This window comes from Scyliorhinus canicula, chromosome 6, assembly GCF_902713615.1.
Source record: "Scyliorhinus canicula chromosome 6, sScyCan1.1, whole genome shotgun sequence".
In the NCBI taxonomy this organism is placed as follows: domain Eukaryota; kingdom Metazoa; phylum Chordata; class Chondrichthyes; order Carcharhiniformes; family Scyliorhinidae; genus Scyliorhinus; species Scyliorhinus canicula.
The window spans coordinates 182587654-182604853 of NC_052151.1; the positions used below are offsets into that span (position 1 = coordinate 182587654).

The following is a 17200-nucleotide window of genomic DNA, read 5'->3' on the forward strand; positions in this document are numbered from 1 at the left end:
GTGGGGGTTGTGGTAACCACCACTGTTGTATATATATCACATATGAGGTGTATTACGGTAAGGCTCCTGTACTACAGGTACGGGGGTAAATCCCTGCCTGCTGGCTCCGCCCAGTAGGCGGAGTATAAATGTGTGGGCTCTCCGAGCTGCAGCCATTTCGGCAGCAGTTACGGGAGGCTACACATCTCTGCGTAATAAAGCCTCGATTACACTCTACTCTCGTCTCGCGTAATTGATGCAGGCACAGGGAGAATGTGCAAACTCCACACGGACATTGATCCAGGGCTGGGATTCGAACCCAGGTCCTCAGCACCGTAGTCCCAGTGCTAACCACTGCGCCATTGTGCTGCGTGGTATTAACATTATTGTCTTTAACTGTAAATTTCCACCTTTTAGATTGGCATCATTTCCAGAGTGGTGTGGAATGTCCCACGCCCACATCCCACATCCAACCAGCCTTTTAGACTGTTACTTTTAGCCAGTGTTGAATACAGCAACAGGATTTTATTGCTTTGCAAATGGGCTTTTGCACAAATTCAGTCCCAAATTTGAACTCAGTTTACACATTATAATGTCACTGAATAGCGAAGGGATGGGCAGTTCACATAGGATTTCCCAGATGCTCCATACAAACCTCCTCCCACCTTACTTCACCTCAGCCTGCTAGCACATCCTTCCATTTCTTGTTCTCTCCTGCAGTTTTCTAACATCTCCTTAATACATCTTTGCTATTAGCCTCATTGTGGGTAACGAATCCTACATTCTCACCCCTCTGTCAGCTGTGGTCCAGTCAATTGCACTATTTAAAGTTCAGTCTGTTCAGTCTATCCTCATAAGCACATCCTCTCAATTGAGGTCATCACCCTGGTAAAGCTTTCTTAGCACTTTCCTAGTGTCCCCAAATCATTTTTGTATTAGCGTCTGTGTTGAAACTGTGCACTGTAGTCCAGGTGTGACCTAACCAAGGTTGTACACACGTTTAATTTAGATTCTCCGCTTTTCAATTCTACACTCCAGGATTGAGCCCAGCCTGTTTGTTCTTTCCTGAAAGGAATAATTTCTAGAAATGAATTCCAGTGCTCGGTCAGCCTCGTGTGTGAGGGAGGAGTCGGATGGACTCGGTGTCACAATGTGCCTGATGGTCAGAACTGTTCACCTACGTGTTCTTTTACTCTTTCGCATCTTCTCCGTCACACCTCCCGTCAAAATCAGCAACAGGACTGTAAAGAAAAGAGAAAGAGGAAAGTGAGTCACCACTCGCTCTGCACCAGCTTGTCCAAAGTGCTCTCGTAAACACACATGCCAGTTTTAGGGTTCCACATACTTGGGCGCTCTCCCTGCCCGTCAGGTCTGCCCACTGGGCAACGCCAGCCACGCTCCCCGCCACGCTCCCTCTGCTTGTCTTAATGGATGAAAATCTACCAGCGAATATTATTGAATGGAAGATCAAAGCCCTGTGATTTGCCCGTATACAAGCTCCAAGGAGCTGGGACTCTATGCCTGGAACGTCATCACAAACCGATGAGAAATGGTGGAAGTTGCGGGTTGTGGTAATATAATCCGGGCCTAGTTTTAAGGCCGGTTATTTTGGATATCTTAAATGAAAGAATTGGGCACTTTAAATTAAAACCACAGCCCGCTCCAACAAGAAACCTGCAGAATATCCAACTTGAATCTGAATATCCGAATATCCAGAACTCAGACAGGCTTCCGGGGCATGTCTGGAGCAACCCCTGATAACCCATTAAGTCATTCTCGCTCCTACCTGAGATGCATTGGCCTATTGTCCACAGTTCCTGATAACCCATCAAGCAATCATCGCTCCTCCAAGGCGGGCTCAGGTGCCCTATCGACAGGTGATCAACTAGACCATTGGGCACCGAGACCCTGCCTCCTGAGACTCCATTGGCCGAAGGCCAAGGGCAGGTGGGGAAAGGAGGTGGGTGGCAACAGGGGGATAAAATAGGCATTCCGGACATTTAGGAAGCGAAGACTCGAAGAGGAGACCCGATACAGGGGATGACCAAGAGCAGACCAGACCAGGAAGGAAGGAAGAAACAGCCAGCAAGAATCACCTTTGCAAAGAGGAACCAGAGGGATTCAGGGATCAGATCTGCAGCTTACCAAAGCACCTTTGCGGGTAGTATAGTTGAATCCTGGGTGTTTCTTTGATGTATAGTGGATAATTTACAGATTAACTATATTTAATAAAGTATGTTGCATTATATCTGTGCCTGTACTTTGTTCTCCTCATAAATAAAAACGCCTGGGTAAACTTTGATTAAGGAGCTGGTTGAAGTATCTGAATTGGACAGATACAACAGGGTTATCTTCCCAAAATCTGAAAAGACAAAGGGTGTGATCCAACGGCCACGCTGCTCCCAGTCAATCTCACATCAAAGCTCCAAAGCCTAGGACTTGGCTCCTCACTCTGCAACTGAATCCTCGACTTTCTAACCCACAGACTACAATCAGTAAGAATAAACAACAACACCTATTCACAATAGTCTCAATACTGGGGTCCCGCAAGGCTGCGTACTTAGCCCCCGACTATACTCCCTGCACACACACGACTGCGTGGCAAAATTTGGTTCCAACTCCATCTACAAGTTTGCTGATGATATGACCATAGTGGGCCGGATCTCGAATAACGATGAGTTAGAATACAGGAGGGAGATAGAGAACCTAGTGGAGTGGTGCAGCGACAACAATCTCTCCCTCAATGCCAGCAGAACTAAAGAGCTGGTCATTGACTTCAGGAAGCAAAGTACTGTACACACCCCTGTCAGCATCAATGGGGCCGAGGTGGAGATGGTTAGCAGTTTCAAATTCCTAGGGGTGCACATCTCCAAACAATCTGTCCTGGTCCACCCACGTTGACGCTACCACCAAGAAAGCACAACAGCGCCTATACTTCCTCAGGAAACTAAGGAAATTCGGCATGTCCACATTAACCCTTACCAACTTTTACAGATGCTCCATAGAAAGCATCATATCGGGCTGCATCACAGCCTGGTATGGCAACTGCTCGGCCCAGGACCGCAAGGAACTTCAGAGAGTCGTAAACACAGCCCAGTCCATCACACTAACCTGCCTCCCATTCATTGACTCCATCTACACCTCCCGCTGCCTGGGGAAAGCGGGCAGCATAATCAAAGACCCCTCCCACCCGGCTTACTCACTTTTCCAACTTCTTCCATCAGGCAGGAGATACAGAAGTCTGAGAACTCGCATGAACAGACTCAAAAACAGCTTCTTCCCCTCTGTCACCAGACTCCTAAATGACCCTCTTATTGACTGACCTCATTAACACTACACGTTGTATGCTTCAACCGATGCCAATGCTTATGTAGTTACATTGTATACCTTGTGTTGCCCTATTATGTATTTTCTTTTATTTCCTTTTCTTTCCATGCACTTAATGATCTGTTGAGCTGCTCGCAGAAAAAATACTTTTCACTGTACAACGTGATAATAAACAAATCCAATCCAATTCAAAAAGCATCTCACCGCAATGCAGTGTGGCTTTGAAAGCCGAGAGACCCTGCTCCTGGGATATCCCCAACTCGCCATGCCTTGCCAGATCCAATGCGATCTCGCAAGATGTTGAAATGTGAATCCCGCCCACATTTTAGCAAATCTGCAAGTTAGAGCGCGACAGTAAGCTTCACTCTAATCACCACATTTCCGAGGTACCTTAGGCTTTGAGATTCAACCACTTTGCCTCAGAGACCTTGTGCGAGCGCTGCTCAGCACTGGTCCCCACAAATGGGGAATAGATGGACTAGCACTTGTGGGGCCTCCAAGGGGACCACTGCATGCTCTTTGGGCAGGGTAGTGACCTGGCAATTCTAGTGCCCTGGGTACCCTGGCAGGGCCAGACTGGCACCCTGGCAGTGCCACCTGGATGCCAGCCTGGCACAGCAAGGTGCCCAGGTGGCACTGCCGGCTGGCATAGGCACTGCCAAGGTGCTAGGTTTGCACTGCCAAGGTGGCAAACTGGAAGTAGTGATGGTCAGGGAGACAAACACTGAAGGAATCGTTCCTGTGCTGCAGCATTCCAAAAGCACTAAAAAAGATTTTATATCGGCCGCGATTCTCCGTTGTGAGTCCGCCCCGCTACCACAGTGAGTGAGGACGGAGAATTCACGCAGTAGGATTCTCCGCCTGTTCACGGCAGCGGGATTCTCCGTCTGTTCACAGCAGCGGGATTCTCCGCCCGTTCACGGCAGCGGGATTCTCCGTCCGTTCACGGCAGCGGGATTCTCCGCCCGTTCACGGCAGCGGGATTCTCCGCCTGTTCACGGCAGAGGGATTCTCCGTCTGTTCACAGCAGCGGGATTCTCCGTCCGTTCACAGCAGCGGGATTCTCCGCCTGTTCACGGCAGCGGGATTCTCCGCCTGTTCACGGCAGCGGGATTCTCCGCCTGTTCACGGCAGCGGGATTCTCCGCCTGTTCACGGCAACTGGATTCTCTGGGAATGGGAGATTTGGCGGAGAATCCCGCTGCTGTCAACGGGTGGAGAATCCCGCCAGGTAGCTCATTTTTTTTCCTATTCATTCATGGGATGTGGGTGTGACTGGCTGAGCCAGCATTTATTGCCCATCCCTAATAACCCTTGAACTAAGAGCATTTAAGAGTCAACCACATCACCGTGGGTCTGGAGTCATGTGTAGTCCAGACCGGGGAAGAATGGCAGACTTCTTTTGTTCAAGGACATTAGTGAGCCAGATGGGTCCTTACAAAAATCAGCAACATTAGGGGTGGGATTGTTCAGGTTCCCCATTGGTGGAGGGTGCAATTAACCAGAAACTTCATTGACAGCAGAAGAAAACAGTCACTGTCCAATGGCGGGTCATTGGGAGGCAGCTTTCAATTCAGATTTTTATTGAATTCAAATTTCACCATCCACCGTGGTGGGAATCAGACCTGGGTCCCCAGTGCCTAACCCTGGGTCTCTAGATTGCTAGTGACAGTGACAATACACCCACTATCTCCCACCGCAGAACAACGGCACACAGTATGAGGAAATGACATATTGTCCTTTCTGAAACCTGGTTCCTTTTGTACCCAGTGCCGTACCTCTTCAAAGCATCGACTTAGACCAATAAAGGGATGCTTAATTTTTGCTACCTACCAAAGGTGAAGGCTCCTATAGCGGATGAACACATTGCGAGTTTGAGGTCAGGGGTCACAAAACACACCGAATAACTTTTGATGAAGTAAATTCACGAGCCCAGCTGCTGCTGATCATCTGGAAACACGCAGTGTGTTGTCATCTGAAAAGAGAATTGTAGAAACCGTCATGAGCTTACAACAATAACCACCTGCATTTATATAGTGTCTTTGATGTAATAAAATGCTCCACGATATTAACAGGAGCATAAACAGACAGAATGTAACACTGGGCCACCTAAGGAGCTATTAGGTTTATTGTCAGATAATAATTGGATATTAGAAATAAGATTCTTTTTTAAAAAAAAGGTCTTAAAGGAGGATTGAGAAGTAGAGTTGGAGAGGTTTTGGAGGGAATTCCAGAGCTCTCAGTTGAGGCAGCTCAAGGTATGGCTGCCAATGGTGGAATGATTAAAAGGCCAGAACGGGAGGCTAAATAATTGCAGGGTTGATGAGATACTGAGAAATTAATCCATGAATGAGGGGTGAACTCATTGCAACATATACGTTTCTGAAGCAGCTACATAGTGGAGACACGGAGAGATTATTTCCCCTGGCTGGGGAATGCAGAACAAAGGGACACGGTCTCAGGATTAGGGGCCTATCATTTCGGACTAAGGTGAGCAGAAATTACTTCACCAAAGGTTGAGAATCTTTGGAATTTTCAACTCCAGAGGGCTGTGGATGCTCCATCGTCGAATATATTTAAAGCTGGGATGGACAGATTTTTCGAGTCTCGGAGAATTAAGGCATATGAAGAGCTGGCAGGAAGGTGGAGTTGAAGCCCAAGGTCAGCCATGATTGTACTAAATGGTGCAGGAGGTTCCAGAGGTCATATAGCCCATCCCTGCTGCTATTTCTTACCCTCTGGGAGAGGATTACAGAGTTGGGAAGGAACAAAACCACGGGACAATTTGGGAACAAGGACGGAAATTCCAAAATTTAGGAGTTTTAAACCTGTGACAATCAATGAAGGAGTGGCTTTATGGTTTAAGGTGGCACAGTTTAATTGTGCCCGAATTTTTTAAAAGAAAGGATTCATTTATATAGTGCTTGTTTATAAGTGAATCCAGTAAGTGTGTGTTTATCTGCTATTCCACTTGAGCAGAGTGGGGATCAGACTCTCAACCATAGTTTAGCACTCTTTAACAAATATAATCCCAATTCTACATTCAATTGTCACTCAGTCTGTTGTGTGATTTCTCGCATCCAATGGGAGACTATGTCAACGGGTCAGGTCATATCATCCAAAATACCAGAGAGCTGACTATGGCAGAATGCAGCAGCTAAAAGGCTCCTCACCATCTCATAACCAAGCACTGAATTCCAGCATACAACAACATTCAACCATGATTCACAGAAATGCAGCAACACTACACCCTCTATCTCTCATTCTGTCCATTTCATCGTCCTCCTTTTCATCTGCATCACCGATCATTCACCAGCATAGCCCAGTAGAACTCAAAACCAATATTGACCAGGAAAGCTCAATACAACGCAATCAAAACGCTGACTAGCACAGTTCAATAAAACACAATCACAATATTGACCAACAGAGCTCAATACAATACAACACAACATTGACCAGCACAGCTCAATGTAACACAAACAAAACATTGACCAGCACAGCTCAATGCAACACAAACGCAACAGTGACCAGCACAGCTCAATGGAACACAAACAAAATATTGACCAGCGCAGCTCAATGCAACAAAAACACGACATTGACCAGCACAGCTCAATGCAACACAAACAAAACATTGACCAGCACTTCTCAATTCAACACAAATGGAACATGACCAGCACCGCTCAATACAACACAAACCCAATACTAACCAGCACAGCTCAGTACAACACAAGCCCGACATTGACCTACACAGCTCAGTACAACACAAACCCAACATTGAGCAGCACAGCTCAATACAACATAAATGGAACATGACCAGCGCAGCTCAATACAACATGAACAAAACACTAAGCAGCACACTTCAATACAACACAAACCCAACATTGAGCAGCACAGCTCAATACAACACAAATGGAATATTACCAGCACAGCTCAATACAACACGAACAAAACACTAAGCAGCACACTTCAATACAACAGAAACCCAACATTGAGCAGCACAGCTCAATACAACACAAATGGAACATGACCAGCACAGCTCAATACAACACGAACAAAACACTAAGCAGCACACTTCAATACAACAGAAACCCAACATTAACCAACATAGCACAATACAATGCAAATCCAAAATTGACCTCAGTTTAATACAACACAAACCCAACATTAACCAGCATAGTTCAATACAACACAAAACTTATACTTAAAAAATTAAATTTAGAGTATCCAATTTGTTTTTCCAATTAAAGGGCAATTTACATGTCCAATCCACCTAGCCTGTACATTTCTGGGTTGTGGAAGTGAGACCCACACAAACACGGGGAGAATGTGCAAACTCCAAACGAACAGTGACCCAGAGCTGGGACCGAACCTGGATCCTCAGTGTTGAGAAGTAGCAGTGTTAACCACTGCGCCACCACACCACCCTAACACCAAACCAACATTGGCCAGCTCAGATCAATAGAAAACAATCCCACATTAACCAGTACAGTTCAATACAACACAAACAATATGTTGACAAGCATTGCCGATTACAACACAAATCCTAAATTGACCAGCCAGCTCAATACAACACAAACACAACACTGATAAGCACAGCTCCATAAAGCCCAAGCCCAACATTGACCAGCACAGCTCAATACAACAGGAACCCAACATTAACCAGCACAGCTCAATACAACACAAACCCAACATTGACCAGCACAGCTCAATACAACACAAACCCAACATTGACCAACACAGCTCAATACAACACAAACCCAACATTGACCAGCACAGCTCAATACAACACAAACCCACAATCGACCAGCACAGCTCAATACAACACAAACCCAACATTGACCAGCACAGCTCAATACAACACAAACCCAACATTGACCAGCACAGCTCAATACAACACAAACCCAACACTGACACGCACCGCTCCGTAAAGCACAAACCCAACATTGACCAGCACAGCTCAATACAGCACAAACCCAACATTGACCAGCACAGCTCAATACAACACAAACCCAACATTGACCAGCACAGCGCAATACAACACAAACCCAACACTGACAAGCACCGCTCCATAAAGCCCAAGCCCAACCTTGACCAGCACAGCTCAATACAACACAAACCCAACCTTGACCAGCACCAGCTCAATACAACACAAATCCGACATTGCCCTTCTCAGCTCAATACAACACAGACCCAACATTGACCAGCACAGCTCAATACAACACAAATCCTACATTGACCAGCCAGCTCAATACAACACAAACACAACACTGACACGCACCGCTCCGTAAAGCACAAACCCAACATTGACCAGCACAGCTCCATACAGCACAAACCCAACATTGACCAGCACAGCTCCATACAACACAAACCCAACATTAACCAGCACAGCCCAATACAACACAAACCCAACATTGACCAGCACAGCTCAATACAACACAAACCCAACATTTCCCTTCTCAGCTCAATACAACACAAACACAACATTGACCAGCACAGCTCAATACAACACAAACCCAACATTGTCCTTCTCAGCTCAACACAACACAAACCCAACATTGGCCAGCACAGCTCAATACAACACAAACCCAACATTGCCCTTCTCAGCTCAACATAACACAAACCCAACATTGCCCTTCTCAGCTCAATACAACACAGACCCAACATTGACCAGCACAGCGCAATACAACACAAACCCAACATTGACCAGCACAGCTCAATACAACACAAACCCAACATTGCCCTTCTCAGCTCAATACAACACAGACCCAACATTGACCAGCACAGCTCAATACAACAGAAACCCAACATTAACCAGCACAGCTCAACACACCACAAACCCAACATTGACCAGCACAGCTCAATACAACACAAACCCAACATTGACCAGCACAGCTCAATACGACACAAACCCAACATTGCCCTTCTGAGCTCAACACAACACAAACCCAACATTGACCAGGACAGCTCAATACAACACAAACCCAACATTGACCAGCACAGCTCAATACAACACAAACCCAACATTGACCAGCACCAGCTCAATACAACACAAACCCAACATTGCCCTTCTCAGCTCAATACAACACAAACCCAACATTGACCAGCACAGCTCAATACAACACAAACCCAACATTGACCAGCACAGCGCAATACAACAAAAACCCAACATTGACCAGGACAGCTCAATACAACACAAACCCAACATTGCCCTTCTCAGCTCAACACAACACAAACCCAACATTGACCAGGACAGCTCAATACAACACAAACCCAACATTGACCAGCACAGCTCAATACAACACAAACCCAACATTGACCAGCACCAGCTCAATACAACACAAACCCAACATTGCCCTTCTCAGCTCAATACAACACAAACCCAACATTGACCAGCACAGCTCAATACAACACAAACCCAACATTGACCAGCACAGCGCAATACAACAAAAACCCAACATTGACCAGGACAGCTCAATACAACACAAACCCAACATTGCCCTTCTCAGCTCAATACAACACAAACCCAACATTGACCAGCACAGCACAATACAACAGAAACCCAACATTGAACAGGACAGCTAAATACAACACAAACCCAACATTGACCAGCACAGCTCAATACAACACAAACCTAACATTGCCCTTCTCAGCTCAATGCAACACAGACCCAACATTGACCAGAACAGCTCAACACAACACAAACCCAACATTGACCAGCACAGCTCAATACAACACAAACCCAACATTGACCAGCACAGCTCAATACAACAAAAACCCAACATTGACCAGGACAGCTCAATACAACACAAACCCAACATCGACTAGTGTAGCTCAATACAACACAAACCCAACATTGACCAGCACAGCTCAATATAACACAAACCCAACATTGACCAACACAGCTCAATACAACACAAACCCAACATTGACCAGCACAGCTCAATACAACACAAACCCACAATCGACCAGCACAGCTCAATACAACACAAACCCAACATTGACCAGCACAGCTCAAAACAACACAAACCCAACATTGACCAGGACAGCTCAATACAACACAAACCCAACACTGACACGCACCGCTCCGTAAAGCACAAACCCAACATTGACCAGCACAGCTCAATACAGCACAAACCCAACATTGACCAGCACAGCTCAATACAACACAAACCCAACATTGACCAGCACAGCGCAATACAACACAAACCCAACACTGACAAGCACCGCTCCATAAAGCCCAAGCCCAACCTTGACCAGCACAGCTCAATACAACACAAACCCAACATTGACCAGCACCAGCTCAATACAACACAAATCCTACATTGACCAGCCAGCTCAATACAACACAAACACAACACTGTCACGCACCGCTCCGTAAAGCACAAACCCAACATTGACCAGCACAGCTCCATACAGCACAAACCCAACATTGACCAGCACAGCTCCATACAACACAAACCCAACATTGACCAGCACAGCCCAATACAACACAAACCCAACATTGACCAGCACAGCTCAATACAACACAAACCCAACATTTCCCTTTTCAGCTCAATACAACACAAACACAACATTGACCAGCACAGCTCAATACAACACAAACCCAACATTGCCCTTCTCAGCTCAACATAACACAAACCCAACATTGACCAGCACAGCTCAATACAACACAAACCCAACATTGACCTGCACAGCGCAATACAACACAAACACAACATTGACCAGCACAGCTCAATACAACACAAACCCAACATTGCCCTTCTCAGCTCAATACAACAGACACCCAACATTAACCAGCACAGTTCAATACAACATAAACCCAACATTGTCCAGCACATCTCAATACAACACAAACCCAACATTGACCAGCACCAGCTCAATACAACACAAACCCAACATTACCCTTCTCAGCTCAATATAACACAAACCCAACATTGCCCTTCTCAGCTCAATACAACACAGACCCAACATTGACCAGCACAGCTCAATACAACAGAAACCCAACATTAACCAGCACAGCTCAACACACCACAAACCCAACATTGACCAGCACAGCTCAATACAACACAAACCCAACATTGACCAGCACAGCTCAATACGACACAAACCCAACATTGCCCTTCTGAGCTCAACACAACACAAACCCAACATTGACCAGGACAGCTCAATACAACACAAACCCAACATTGACCAGCACAGCTCAATACAACACAAACCCAACATTGGCCAGCACAGCTCAATACAACACAAACCCAACATTGACCAACACAGCTCAATACAACACAAACCCAACATTGACCAGCACAGCTCAATACAACACAAACCCACAATCGACCAGCACAGCTCAATACAACACAAACCCAACATTGACCAGCACAGCTCAATACAACACAAACCCAACATTGACCAGGACAGCTCAATACAACACAAACCCAACACTGACACGCACCGCTCCGTAAAGCACAAACCCAACATTGACCAGCACAGCTCAATACAACACAAACCCAACATTGACCAGCACAGCTCAATACAACACAAACCCAACATTGACCAGCACAGCTCAATACAACACAAACCCAACATTGACCAGCACAGCGCAATACAACACAAACCCAACACTGAAAGCACCGCTCCATAAAGCCCAAGCCCAACCTTGACCAGCACAGCTCAATACAACACAAACCCAACATTGACCAGCACCAGCTCAATACAACACAAATCCTACATTGACCAGCCAGCTCAATACAACACAAACACAACACTGACACGCACCGCTCCGTAAAGCACAAACCCAACATTGACCAGCACAGCTCCATACAGCACAAACCCAACATTGACCAGCACAGCTCCATACAACACAAACCCAACATTGACCAGCACAGCCCAATACAACACAAACCCAACATTGACCAGCACAGCTCAATACAACACAAACCCAACATTTCCCTTTTCAGCTCAATACAACACAATCACAACATTGACCAGCACAGCTCAATACAACACAAACCCAACATTGCCCTTCTCAGCTCAACATAACACAAACCCAACATTGACCAGCACAGCTCAATACAACACAAACCCAACATTGACCTGCACAGCTCAATACAACACAAACACAACATTGACCAGCACAGCTCAATACAACACAAACCCAAAATTGCCCTTCTCAGCTCAATACAACAGACACCCAACATTAACCAGCACAGTTCAATACAACATAAACCCAACATTGTCCAGCACATCTCAATACAACACAAACCCAACATTGACCAGCACCAGCTCAATACAACACAAACCCAACATTACCCTTCTCAGCTCAATATAACACAAACCCAACATTGCCCTTCTCAGCTCAATACAACACAAACCCAACATTGACCAGCACAGCTCAATACAACACAAACCCAACATTGCCCTTCTCAGCTCAATACAACACAGACCCAACATTGACCAGCACAGCTCAATACATCAGAAACCAAACATTAACCAGCACAGCTCAACACACCAGAAACCCAACATTGACCAGCACAGCTCAATACAACACAAACCCAACATTGACCAGCACAGCTCAATACGACACAAACCCAACATTGCCCTTCTGAGCTCAACACAACACAAACCCAACATTGACCAGGACAGCTCAATACAACACAAACCCAACATTGACCAGCACAGCTCAATACAACACAAACCCAACATTGACCAGCACCAGCTCAGTACAACACAAACCCAACATTGCCCTTCTCAGCTCAATACAACACAAACCCAACATTGACCAGCACAGTTCAATACAACACAAACCCAACATTGACCAGCACAGCGCAATACAACAAAAACCCAACATTGACCAGGACAGCTCAATACAACACAAACCCAACATTGCCCTTCTCAGCTCAATACAACACAAACCCAACATTGACCAGCACAGCACAATACAACAGAAACCCAACATTGAACAGGACAGCTAAATACAACACAAACCCAACATTGACCAGCACAGCTCAATACAACACAAACCCAACATTGCCCTTCTCAGCTCAATGCAACACAGACCCAACATTGACCAGAACAGCTCAACACAACACAAACCCAACATTGACCAGCACAGCTCAATACAACACAAACCCAACATTGACCAGCACAGCTCAATACAACACAAACCCAACATTGACCAGCACAGCTCAATACAACACAAACCCAACATTGCCATTCTCAGCTCAATACAACACAAACCCAACATTGACCAGCACAGCTCAATACAACACAAACCCAACATTGACCAGCACAGCTCAATACAACACAAACCCAACATTGCCCTTCTCAGCTCAATACAACACAAACCCAACATTGACCAGCACAGCTCAATACAACACAAACCCAACATTGACCAGCACAGCTCAATACAACACAAACCCAACATTGACCAGCACAGCTCAATACAACACAAACCCAACATTGTCCAGCACAGCTCAATACAACACAATCGCAACATTGACCAGCACAGCTCAATACAACACAAACCCAACATTGACCAACACAGCTCAATACAACACAAACCCAACATTGACCAGCACAGCTCAATACAACACAAACCCACAATTGACCAGCACAGCTCAATACAACACAAACCCAACATTGACCAGCACAGCTCAATACAACACAAACCCAACATTGACCAGCACCAGCTCAATTCAACACAAGCCCAACATTGACCAGCACAGCTCAATACAACACAAACCCACAATTGGCCAGCACAGCTCAATACAACACGAACCCAACATTGACCAGCACAGCTCAATACAACACAAACCCAACATTGCCCTTCTCAGCTCAATACAACACAAACCCAACATTGCCCTTCTCAGCTCAATACAACACAAACCCAACATTGACCAACACAGCTCAATACAACACAAACCCAACATTGACCAGCACCAGCTCAATACAACACAAACCCAACATTGCCCTTCTCTACTCAATACAACACAAACCCAACATTGACCAGCACAGCTCAATACAACACAAAACCAACATTGACCAGCACAGCTCAATACAACAAAAACCCAACATTGACCAGGACAGCTCAATACAACACAAACCCAACATTACCCTTCTCAGCTCAATACAACACAAACCCAACATTGACCAGCACAGCTCAATACAACACAAACCCAATATTGACCAGCACAGCTCAATACAACACAAACCCAACATTGACCAGCACAGCTCAATACAACACAAACCCAACATTGACCAGCACAACTCAATACAACACAAACCCAACATTGACCAACACAGCTCAATACAACACAAACCCAACATTGACCAGCACCAGCTCAATACAACACAAACCCAACATTGACCAGCACAGCTCAATACAACACAAACCCACAATTGGCCAGCACAGCTCAATACAACACGAACCCAACATTGACCAGCACAGCTCAATACAACACAAACCCAACATTGATCAGCACCAGCTCAATACAACACAAACCCAACATTGCCCTTCTCGGCTCAATACAACACAGAACCAACATTGACCAGCACAGCTCAATACAACAGAAACCCAACATGAACCAGCACAGCTCAATACAACACAAACCCAACATTGACCAGCACAGCTCAATACAACGCAAACCCAACATTGACCAGCACAGCTCATTACAACACAAACCCAACATTGCCCTTCTCAGCTCAATACAACACAAACCCAACATTGCCCTTCTCAGCTCAATACAACACAGACCCAACATTGACCAGCACAGCTCAATACAACACAAACCCAACATTGACCAGCACAGCTCAATACAACACAAACCCAACATTGACCAGCACAGCTCAATACAACACAAACCCAACATTGCCATTCTCAGCTCAATACAACACAAACCCAACATTGACCAGCACAGCTCAATACAACACAAACCCAACATTGACCAGCACAGCTCAATACAACACAAACTCAACATTGCCATTCTCAGCTCAATACACACAAACCCAACATTGACCAGCACAGCTCAATACAACACAAACCCAACAGTGACCAGCACAGCTCAATACAACACAAACCCAACATTGACCAGCACAGCTCAATACAACACAAACCCAACATTGACCAGCACAGCTCAATACAACACAAACCCAACATTGACCAGCACAGCTCAATACAACACAAACCCAACATTGACCAGCACAGCTCAATACAACACAAACCCAACATTGACCAGCACAGCTCAATACAACACAAACCCAACATTGCCCTTCTCAGCTCAATACAACACAAACCCAACATTGACCAGCACAGCTCAATACAACACAAACCCAACATTGACCAGCACAGCTCAATACAACACAAACCCAACATTGCCATTCTCAGCTCAATACAACACAAACCCAACATTGACCAGCACAGCTCAATACAACACAAACCCACAATCGACCAGCACAGCTCAATACAACACAAACCCAACATTGACCAGCACAGCTCAATACAACACAAACCCAACATTGACCAGGACAGCTCAATACAACACAAACCCAACACTGACACGCACCGCTCCGTAAAGCACAAACCCAACATTGACCAGCACAGCTCAATACAGCACAAACCCAACATTGACCAGCACAGCTCAATACAACACAAACCCAACATTGACCAGCACAGCTCAATACAACACAAACCCAACATTGACCAGCACAGCGCAATACAACACAAACCCAACACTGAAAGCACCGCTCCATAAAGCCCAAGCCCAACCTTGACCAGCACAGCTCAATACAACACAAACCCAACATTGACCAGCACCAGCTCAATACAACACAAATCCTACATTGACCAGCCAGCTCAATACAACACAAACACAACACTGACACGCACCGCTCCGTAAAGCACAAACCCAACATTGACCAGCACAGCTCCATACAGCACAAACCCAACATTGACCAGCACAGCTCCATACAACACAAACCCAACATTGACCAGCACAGCCCAATACAACACAAACCCAACATTGACCAGCACAGCTCAATACAACACAAACCCAACATTTCCCTTTTCAGCTCAATACAACACAAACACAACATTGACCAGCACAGCTCAATACAACACAAACCCAACATTGCCCTTCTCAGCTCAACATAACACAAACCCAACATTGACCAGCACAGCTCAATACAACACAAACCCAACATTGACCTGCACAGCTCAATACAACACAAACACAACATTGACCAGCACAGCTCAATACAACACAAACCCAAAATTGCCCTTCTCAGCTCAATACAACAGACACCCAACATTAACCAGCACAGTTCAATACAACATAAACCCAACATTGTCCAGCACATCTCAATACAACACAAACCCAACATTGACCAGCACCAGCTCAATACAACACAAACCCAACATTACCCTTCTCAGCTCAATATAACACAAACCCAACATTGCCCTTCTCAGCTCAATACAACACAAACCCAACATTGACCAGCACAGCTCAATACAACACAAACCCAACATTGCCCTTCTCAGCTCAATACAACACAGACCCAACATTGACCAGCACAGCTCAATACATCAGAAACCCAACATTAACCAGCACAGCTCAACACACCAGAAACCCAACATTGACCAGCACAGCTCAATACAACACAAACCCAACATTGACCAGCACAGCTCAATACGACACAAACCCAACATTGCCCTTCTGAGCTCAACACAACACAAACCCAACATTGACCAGGACAGCTCAATACAACACAAACCCAACATTGACCAGCACAGCTCAATACAACACAAACCCAACATTGACCAGCACCAGCTCAGTACAACACAAACCCAACATTGCCCTTCTCAGCTCAATACAACACAAACCCAACATTGACCAGCACAGTTC

At 45.7% G+C, this 17200-nt stretch overlaps 1 protein-coding gene across 2 annotated transcripts in view; it reads right to left on the reverse strand.

Annotated features, from left to right (window-relative positions):
- The window catches only part of vit (vitrin), an 88385-nt gene that overhangs the window by 49562 nt on the left and 21623 nt on the right, over positions 1-17200 (reverse strand). For both annotated transcript variants that reach the window (XM_038800588.1, XM_038800589.1), the window contains exons 2-3: positions 5139-5280; positions 1161-1220 (exon numbers count right to left, since the gene is read on the reverse strand). In XM_038800588.1, the coding sequence (XP_038656516.1) occupies positions 1161-1220; positions 5139-5172 (94 nt within the window). In that variant the 5' untranslated portion in view covers positions 5173-5280. The remainder of the gene's footprint in view (positions 1-1160; positions 1221-5138; positions 5281-17200) is intronic.